The sequence below is a fragment of the Athene cunicularia genome, assembly GCF_003259725.1.
Source record: "Athene cunicularia isolate RWA chromosome 17 unlocalized genomic scaffold, athCun1 chr17_part1, whole genome shotgun sequence".
In the NCBI taxonomy this organism is placed as follows: Eukaryota; Metazoa; Chordata; class Aves; order Strigiformes; family Strigidae; genus Athene; species Athene cunicularia.
In genome coordinates this window covers 5,523,597-5,532,878 of record NW_020799122.1, presented here as the reverse complement: position 1 = coordinate 5,532,878, position 9,282 = coordinate 5,523,597, and the positions used below count along the sequence as shown (strand labels likewise).

General features: G+C 59.1%; 2 protein-coding genes across 2 annotated transcripts in view; both read right to left on the bottom strand.

The window, feature by feature from the left end:
* Positions 1–3,863: 3,863 nt before the first annotated feature.
* On the bottom strand, positions 3,864–5,954 carry QRFP (pyroglutamylated RFamide peptide). The gene is made up of 2 exons (XM_026860515.1): positions 5,809–5,954; positions 3,864–4,587 (listed from the first exon to the last, which is right to left on the bottom strand). The coding sequence occupies exon 2, from the start codon at positions 4,585–4,587 to the stop codon at positions 4,201–4,203; it is 387 nt and encodes a 128-aa protein (XP_026716316.1). The 5' UTR covers positions 5,809–5,954; the 3' UTR covers positions 3,864–4,200.
* Positions 5,955–6,854: 900 nt separating this feature from the next.
* FIBCD1 (fibrinogen C domain containing 1) overlaps positions 6,855–9,282 on the bottom strand; it is an 11,808-nt gene continuing 9,380 nt past the window's right edge. The window contains exon 7 of the mRNA XM_026860540.1: positions 6,855–9,280. The gene's annotated coding sequence lies outside the window, so the exon portion shown is untranslated. The remainder of the gene's footprint in view (positions 9,281–9,282) is intronic.

Below are 9,282 nucleotides of genomic sequence, written 5' to 3'. Positions count from 1 at the left end.
TGGTGATCTCCATCACTGCTTGCTTAGGGACCAGTCCATGGTGGTGTGGGAAGGCAGAGGCCAGTTGACCTGGCTGGGGAAAGCCCTGGGTTCTGTAGTGTTGGGAGTGAAAGAGAGGGGATTAAAGGCTAAATTTAGCCGAGTACAGTAGGAGTTGATTTAACAGATCAATGCATTTAACAGTTTGATTGCTCCAATTTTCAAGGCTATTGAGCTTGAAAGTGAGAGAGCTCTTGGGGAAAAATAGCTGTGTTTGTGTTTTTGTTTTGGTTTTCATGTCTTTGAAATGACAATGTTCACCCTTTTTAAGTTTTTCTTTAATGTCATCCTGCCTTTTGTTGAGAAGTTGCTTGTCACAAGATGTGGTCAGTGTTTTATGCTCATTCTCTTTCTCAAAAGAAAAGTTATTAAAGATAGGCTGGTGTGGCAGCCTGTCTTGTAGATGCGCTGCTGGACCAGCAGCACTCAGGTGTGCGGGAGCACTGCCTGCCCCCAGGGGCCCAACTGACAGCCTCTTCCTTGTCTGACGTTAATCCTTTCATGATTGAAAACAGGAAAATATATCCAAGCTCTGTCACATCTGAAGAGTTCGTGGCATTGTGCACATGTAAAAGCGGGCTGGCAGTGGAGCAGGACGGGCTCCTGGGTGAGGGTGAGCCCTGGCCTGGGCAGGTTGCTGGAAATGATGCTCCCGGATCAGCCTGGTCAGCCCTGCTGCCTTGGCAGTGGCCTTGGTTAGCCACGGGGTTAGGGACTACAGCCCTGCAAGTCAATTGGCTATTTTAGGCTGGGCTCAAAACTGTCCTCCCTGACAGTGGAGTGCTGCTCAGTGTTTTTTCAATGGTAGATCCAGCTCAGCCAAAAGTTTACCTGCAAATGAAGCCTACGCTGAAGTGTTTTCCCAGCCATTGTCCCCCTGTTGAAGGTTGTGTGTTTGTTCTAACATCCAGCCTGCTGATAAAGGTCCTTCATGTGCTCCCAAAGCTGCGGTGCTGAATGACCCAGTTATGATGCATTAGCCTCTTCATGAGTCCCTTGGACGGGATTAAATCGGGCTCTTTCTCTACAGAGGACTACTTGGGTTTCTGAGATTTGCAGTGCCCGTTGTGTGTGTGTTTATAGTGCTGCAGGGCTGCTCGGGGTGGAGGAAAGATGCGGAGCAGCCTGTGTGAATGGAGCGGATGAGCAGAGATGGGGCTGGGGCAAGGACGAGGGTTGTACCCTGGTCAGGGAAGGATAACAGGGCGTTTTATAGGGGTCCCAGCAGTGGTGATGTTGGCAGCAAGTGTCTGCGTCGGTCCTTGCTGACTGGGTTGGCCTTGTGTGGAAGAATCCAGGGCCCGTTTGGTGCTGTCCCTTTGCAGGTTGGCTCATGGGGCAGGTGGTTGGTGCCAGCGCTCAGGCAAGTTGTCCCCGCTGTGCCACAGTGAATCCAGCTCCTCACGGCTGGGTGTGTGGGTAGGCTGGGAGCTCTTCAGCTCTTCAAGGTGTTGGGGGTCTGGGTGACCCCTGGGAGGGGAGGAATTGGGGGGTGTGGGTGTATGTTCCCTTGGGAACTGGATGGGAGACACCACGTCCAGCGTGCAGGGATGGGCTTTCCAGCCTCCTGGGGGTTGCTCCTGCTGTGTTCCCCACTCTGGGACAACACCCCCAAACATCAGGCAGTTATTTTCCATTCACTTTTACCTCCTCCTCCTCCCCCCAACCTCAGTCACCAAGCAGCAATAGCAAAAAGCCTGGAGCACTGCCTTTTCCCAAGCACATCAGCCATCCTAACGCGTGCCAAGGGTGCTCCGGAGCTGCCGCAGCCCCTCGACTGCCCCCCCGCAGCCTGTCGGGAGCCCCTTTCCTCCTGGCGGGTGATGGCATCGCCCCCATGGCACAGAGCTGCCCGTCAAGGAGCCCCCTGGGCGCTCGGGCTGAGCCTGGCACTGTCCCACCTGCCAGGTAAGCACTGTGGGAAGCGCTGGCTTTTACTTTTAAATCAGTTATACAGAGGGTTATCGTGCTTCAATCAAAGCCTCATTATACGTGGGGTTTTATCATGCTGCTCTGACCCTTTTCCTCTCCTGGACTTGAGAGCAGGAGCCCAGGCCCCAGCATCACTCAGCAGGTTTCCTTTCCCTTCCTGCAGCAGACAGTGCCACTTTCCCTGCAATGATCCATCACGGCAAAGCCAGGGATTTACCAGCCCTCACTAACCCAGCGTTACTCCAAAACTCTTTCCCCTTTCTCCCTCCCATCCCTCCCCCCAACTCCAGCGCAGGGTAAAATTGATCAGTGCATATTTATTGATGGTTTGAACACTCAAAAGAAAGGGGGAAAAAAAAAAAAGAAGAGACGTTGCCATAGAAACATCGATAAAGCTCCCGTCTCCTCCGCTGCGTGATGCAAGCGCTGCGCCTGCATCCCCCGAACCAGCGGCCTTTGCCGGGGTGGGAGGCGAGAGGGATCGGAGGTGGGTTTGGGGGTGCCCAGGGTTGGGGGGGGCTGTACGGGCTCAGCCACCGGGTTTGTTGGTCACCGCTGTGGTCCCTGCGGTGCGCGATTGTTACTGCAGCAGAGATGCAGGGGAAGGAAAATGCCCTTCCTCTCCTTTGTCCTCCTGCGAGGGCCAAATCCTGGCATCGTCTGTGTCCCTGCAGAGCTGGAGTCCCTCCCGTTCTGGACCCGTGGGGCTGGGAGGAGCCCACTCCTGTGCCTCCATCACTCCTCCCTCGACCTGCCAGCCCCACGGCTGGTGTTTTCTTGCAGATTCCAGCTCGCCTCCATTCAGCCTTCAGTTACACGCTGCTCCCGCTGCGAGAACAGCTCGTGCCGGCCCTGGCAGCACTGTATTAAGTGGTCTGTCTGCTTGATGGATATTACAATGCACCTCTTGGAGCCTGATTTTTTTTTTCTTTTTTTCTTTTTTTCTTTTTTTTTTTCCCTCTAACCAAGTCCTGCCACGGTCTTTGATTTTGAGAGTGCAATTTAGCGCTTGCAAATCATTGCCCTGCTTCATTTTTGTGCCTGCAATGAAATATTAGCAGTCGTTAGGTGTCTAACTTGCAGTTAGTGCCTGCAAGCCAGGTAGTTAGACCTCTGATTACTAATATCTCTGCCTGCAGTGGCAGGCACAAAAGCAAACGTCATTGTTGGCATTGGCAGAGCTAAATCTGCCCAAAGGAGGAGAAGGCAGCCGCTGAATAGTTGGGCTTCTCCTTCGCAGCTGTGGCTGTGCTGGCTTTTTGGGGGTAGTGATCCCCCAGGCTGCACCACTGGCAGCAGAGGGGACCGGAGAGCAGGAAGACACGAGCACCCGTTGGTGGCCCCAGGTAGGCGCAGGAGTCTCTTGGTTCAGCCCCTCTGCACCCAAGTTTCTGCAGCGGCTACAGCTGGGAATAGGTGGTGGTGAGGCAGATTAGGAAGGGCCAGGCTTTTAGGCAAGAGCTGGGGTGATGTGACAGGGACGCTGAAGGTCAGTCATCACCATCTCACTCCTGCAAGGATGCTGGTGGCATCTGAGGACGAGTCTTGGGGTTGTAATGTGAGCAGGGCAGTGGGACTGCAGCAGGGCTGGTGGTGCCTGGGCAGGTTTCCGTGCTCATGCCAGGAATTTCTAAGGACAAGATTTTCTCGAACGCCGCTGCTCTGTCCTGGTGGCATCTTGACACTAAGCAGAATTTGCTGCCGGAGGGACTTTTCCTTAATAGACAGGAGAGCAGCAGCTCTGTGACTCCATGGGGAGCTCTGAGGGACCTTCTCCTCCCCGACAGTCCTGCCCTGGCTGGCAGCTGCAGTCCCCAGGGGACTGTCACCTCCAGGACTATCCGGCTGTACCTCTCCAGCCTCGGTGCCTGGCCCTGCTGCCCCTGCCTGTCCTGGGGTGCCATCCCTGCTCTCTGCCTGCACTGCGGCGGTGGGACCCGGTGCGAGCCCTTTCCCTGTGCCCCAGCAAAGGCTGTGTGTGACCGGGGAAGGGACAGGGTGGCTTCTTTTTAAGACACCCTCCTCTTCTTCTATTGCACCGGCTGGAAACGAGGATGTGAGATCTGGAGCAGGGCTGCAAGTGGAGTAAACTCGGTGACCCCCCCTCCCCAAGGCAATCCCAGCAGCAAAACCCCCCAATACCCTTTTGTCTGAGCAAACCTAGGTGAGATAGAAGGGAAGGATGGGATGGGGCGACCCGCAAGAAGGGGGGGGATCGAGTCCAGGCCCTCATCTCCCAAAGCGGAAGGTAAAGCCCCCTTTTCTCCTGTTGTAGCCGTTGAGCTCCTCGGCCAGGTTCCCCAGTGTGCCGCTGCGCTTCTCCCCTCCCGCCGGCAGCAGCTCGGAGCCCCCCTGCCTGCCTGGCCGCTGCCCGGCCCCCTCCTTGCCGTAGCCCCGCAGCTCTCGGGCGATGCCCAGCAGCCTGCTCAGCTCCTCGCTTCGCCTCCGCTTCGCTCCTGCCCTCCAGCCGGCACCTGAGTCCTCAGCTGCTGCTCGCCAGCTGGGCTCAAGCGGGGTCCCTTCCACGGGGTGTCCCAGCTCCTGCCGCTCGCTGGGGGGGAAGCAGACCCCCAGGCTCAGGAGGAAGAGGCAGGACAGAGAGTAGGGTGCTCTCATCTAGGGGAAGCACAGGAATGGAAAAACACATCGGTAAACCGCAGAGCATCCTCAGGCAGCGGCTAAAGCAGCAGCGAGGGCTGTCCTCAGCTAGCGTGAGTTCCCCATCCCTGCTGCAGCACCCACAAACCAGCCCTGGCACCCCAACACCCTGCGAGCAACCCCTCCAGCACCCACCACTCCTCCTGCAGCCTCTATGCCAGCACCTGGCTGCAGTGGGGGTGCTGGCGGGGGTGCCGAGCTCGCTTTGCCCCTTTCAAACCTGCTCCCCTTCATCTTTAGCAACTCCGTGCTCACAAATTACAGCCTTGCAGCTACTTCCCTGGTTGGCAGCCAAGAGCTGGGCTCTGCTTGGCTGGGGCTGGCTGAGTGGGCTATTAGCCGGGCAGGCTGATGGGCTCCGGAGCTGCCTGCTCCTCTCAGAGGCACTGCGGGGAGGACTTAAGTGCATTCACCTGAGCCGGCCTTATCTTCCCAGCGCTCAGGTCCTACCTGCAGTGCCTGGCTAATGCGAGCGCGGAGGAAGGTGCTCGACATCCCTCTGCTTTATGGGGCTCGGAGGTGCCCCGCCGGCAGCAGGGTCTGCTGAGCAGAGCGGGGGGGAGCACGGTCCTGGGCCGCGTGCAGCAATGCCGCAGGCACCCAGGGTGACCTTGAGCACAGCCAGGGCTGCTCTGCCTCCCTTTCCTCCTCCTGCAAAGGCTCAGAAAGGGAAAATGGTTTTTTTTATTATTATTTTTTTCTGCCGCAGTTGTTGCCTTAAAAGCCCCCCTGCAGGTGATGGGGGCCAGGGGGTCTTGCAGGGTGGGGTGCTGCTGCGGGTGCTCCTTGCTCCTGTGCCAGACCCAGCTTAGCCCCAGCCCCCGCTTACACTCCCCAGCACCCCCCCTGCCTGTGGGCTTCTCTCTGGGGTGCTCCCTGCCTCATTCACACTTACCGCTGCTCTGAGCTCTCCCCTTTTGCACCCAGTTGCCCATCGTGGAACCAAATCGCTAGGTGCAGCCAGAGCAGGGAGCACCTTCCCAGCACCAGCGCTGGGTGCTGCTGCGCCCCACTGCGGGGGTTGGGGGTGCCAGGGGGTGCCCTGCCTTGCCCTGCCTGTTGCTCTCAGCTGCCTCCCCCCAGCCTTCGCCTCCTCGCTGGCTGCGCTGCCTGTCGAGGCACAGTACAAAGCAGGCAAGCAGGGGAGGACAGACGGACAGACGGCCGCCAGCAACTCACCTCTGCACCTCGGCCGATGCCCCAGCGCTGCCTGCCCCGGCCCTGCTCCGTGACGCCTCGAGCCCGTGCCCGGACTGAGCTGGCCAGCCCGCCTTGCTGGCCATTAAATACCCGCCGGCGCTAATTGCCGTGTCACCCCTCGAGCGTGTGGCCGCCTCGCAGGGCTGTGGCTGCCCAGAGCAGAGGCTGGGAACCCTGCGGGGAGGGGGCTGGAGGGGGGGACGGGGGCTGGCCAAGCCACCACAATGGGAGCACGTCGCCACAGCTAATTAACGCGCCTCCTTCGTTTGCCGCCTTCGTTTGGAGGAGCGTGCGCCACGCTGGAGATGGCCTTGAGTCCCTGGCAGCGGCGCTGGTGGGAGGGAGGGTCTCATCGCGGGGCATGGATGTCCCCCACGCCCTTGGTGGATGTGGCTGTTGGGGGTCCCAGATGTCTGTGCAGCTGTGGTGGGGGGGCAGGCACTGGCAGAGATCCCTGCACCCCCAAACCCTCTCAGGGACTGGACCTGCACGCACAAGCCTCCATCCCTGGCCGGTGCTGGCAGCCACCCCTGCTAAAGCGTGGGACCCCGATGCCTGGCACTCAGCTGTCCCCTCCTGGGTCCGTCCTGGCCTGGGGCACAGCGGGGTGTGGGGTGGGCAGCACCCAGCTCAGCAGGAAGGGGTTGGGGCACCCCTTGGTGCTCTGCCCATCAGCACAGGCACAGGGGAGCAGGTCCCCTCGACCCTGAGACCTGCCACCATCCTCTGTCCTAGCCCCAGGACCACCTGTGGTGCCTGGCTTTGGGCTGCAGCCCCTGGAGCCCTCAGAAACCTCCACTGCCCCGTTCCTGCCCCGCAGGTTCTCCCCAGCCCTCCCCAGCAGTTTTGCAGAGTGGTTTGGACAGGCCAAGCCCACAACGGGCCAGCTCCTGGGTATGCCACGCAGTGAGCCCGGCGCGGGGATGGAGCCATCCCCGGCAATCCAGCACCGCTCCCTTTGCCGTCACCGCAACAGGTTCCTCCGGCGATGTCCCCACCCATGGCGCAGCCGCTGACACGCCAGCTAACGATGAGTTCCTTTTATTAAGGAGTTTAGAAAGTCCACATGTACAGCGTGGGACACCACTCACACACGACCTAGACTTCACGGCACTGCTACACAGCACGACCCAGCCCAGGGCTCCACCGGGAAGGTACGTGGCCAGGTCCCGGGCCCCCCAGATGCCCCTGCCCACCCCTCCCCGGAGAGGTGTCACTGCAGACGGGTTTAGTCTGATCTGGGGCCGCAGAGCGACACATCCGCTCTCAGGAATAATCCTGGGAAATCCTGCATCTTGGTGTGGATTAAATACTTCTCGCGCAAGTCAAAACAGAGTCATTAGGGAGTCCTGGGTGACACAGGCAGTTACACAAGGGTGTGCTACCAACAAGCGTCCTCCCCCCAGCACGGAAAAACACCAGTGGAGGGATCCCGGGAGGGGTCGAGCCTTCCTGCCCGGGGCACGTGGCTCCGTGTGCCTTCTTGTCCTGAAGGCGAGTGCTAGAAACCCCAGCTACAGCTAATCCACTGAAATAAATGAACAAAAAGTAAAAGACAGGCGTTGTGCTCCCCGCCTGCATGGGACCCTTTCCAGAGAGGTCCGGCGAGGCGCAGGAAGCCCCTCGGGAGCTGCCAGGGGCTCCTGCTCCTGTGTTGGCTGGGAAATGCCACCACTGAGCTCCCCCAAATCCCATTGCTTGGGAAACCCAGCCCGGCCGGCTGCTCCGGGCAGGGACAGAGCCAGACAGAGCTTGTGCTCAGAGCTCATCCTCACCCGAGGGCTCCGAGGAATGTTCTGGCGGAGGGGAAAGCTGCAGTGATCCCCAGTACATTGTTTGTCCCCGCTTCCCCAGCAGGACAGACAAACAAGGACTTGCCCAGCAGGCAAAAGGGTGCAACCAGCACAAGGTCCGAGGTGGGGAAGGCTTAAAAAAAGAAGCACGCAGGGAAGTACAAATCTGCCACAGCCAGGAAGATGAGCCTTTGATCTCTCTGTGCCTTAAGCCTCCCAGAAACAGGAACGGCGGGAGCTTTCCTCCCCTTCTCAGGCAGTCTGTCCGTCCAACAGTGTTTCTTGGGGCCAGGGCCTGGCACAGGGGCTCTGCTCCCCATTGCTGCCGTACCACAGGCAGAAAATCATGTAAAGGGTAGCAGGATTCCATCTGTCCCCCTCCCTGTTCCTACACAGCCCACTCAGGCTTGGGTTTTTTGTTTTGTTTTTGCTTTTTTACAAAATCCCCAGGTTGAGTCCTTCAAGGGAGCCAGAGGGAGAGGTCAGCCCCACACCTCATGGCAACTCCTCCTTGGGTCAGCTGGCACAAGGCATCGCCTGCTGCCCAGTTATCAGGGCCCTGCAGATGCTAAGCCCCACTCAGGTCTGCTTTTTGCAAAACCTTAATGGGATTTGAAGAAATGAAAGGCTTTGAATATCTGCAGGTGCCGAGCCAGAGCACGGCTCATCCTTGGGTAGAAATGAATGCGGGTCCCCAGGCTGGGAGCGTGCGGAGGGGACTCGCTCTGGGACACGTGGATGTGCTGGCCAAAGCCAAGGGTTTCAGGAAAGGTCACAGCTTTTGGATGGCAGAAGTCTGACATAAATCCAAGTGGATCTGTTTGGGAGAGAGGAGCTGTGAAACGCGGGCAGAGCCGTGCTGGGAAGAGAGCTTTCCTCTCCTCCTCCTCCTTGCTGTGCTCCCTGTTTCCCCAGTGCTGCCAAAACAGCTCCATGCCCTGCTCAGTTCTTTGCAGCACCACGTTGGCTTGCTTTGGGGTGTCCCAACCTGCCAGGAAGCTCCAGGAACTGGGACAGTGGGGACAAAGTAGTTTATAGCTGTCCCTTCCAGCTGCATTGCCCTTGCAGGGGGAGAGGTGAGCGTTTTGCAGACCGGAGAAGGAATCGGTACAGTCAGGTGTCTGTAGAGGCTGCAACTCAGCCAAGCCCTCCCCATCCCCAGGGGCACCATGGGGTGAGCTGGAACAGCAGAACAGCAGCCCCATCCCTGTCCCAGGGACTCTGCAGGGCTCAGGGGCTCCCCACGGCGAGTGTCCCCCCCATCCCTCACCAGCTCGGCCAGGCCACTGTTGGGTGTCTGTGCCCAAAGCGGGGATGAGCGAAGGTGCCAAGCCTGCCTGGGCTGCTGCATCCCTCCCTCCCTCTATTCCCTTCCTCTCCTTGCCAGACCCCGCTGGGCACTGCTCCCCAAATCCCTGCATCCCGCTGCTCTCTCTGCCGCAGCCATAAGCACCAGCTGTGGGTCACGCTCTGGCCAGGAGACCCGTTTTGGCTGCAGGGGAGCCATGGCAGTAGGAAGAAAAGGTCCACTGATGTCCGTGGGTGTCTGGGAGATAAACCCACCCTTGATAGGGGCAGGTGCTCCCCAGGGGCCCCTCAAAGATGGGCCGGCCCTCAGGGAGGATGGGGAGGATGGCAGCTGGGGGGTGGTGGGGAAGGG

Bases quoted from the DNA above. Each gene is read 5' to 3' on its own strand.
- QRFP (XM_026860515.1), bottom strand. From the start codon at position 4,587: ATGAGAGCACCCTACTCTCTGTCCTGCCTCTTCCTCCTGAGCCTGGGG.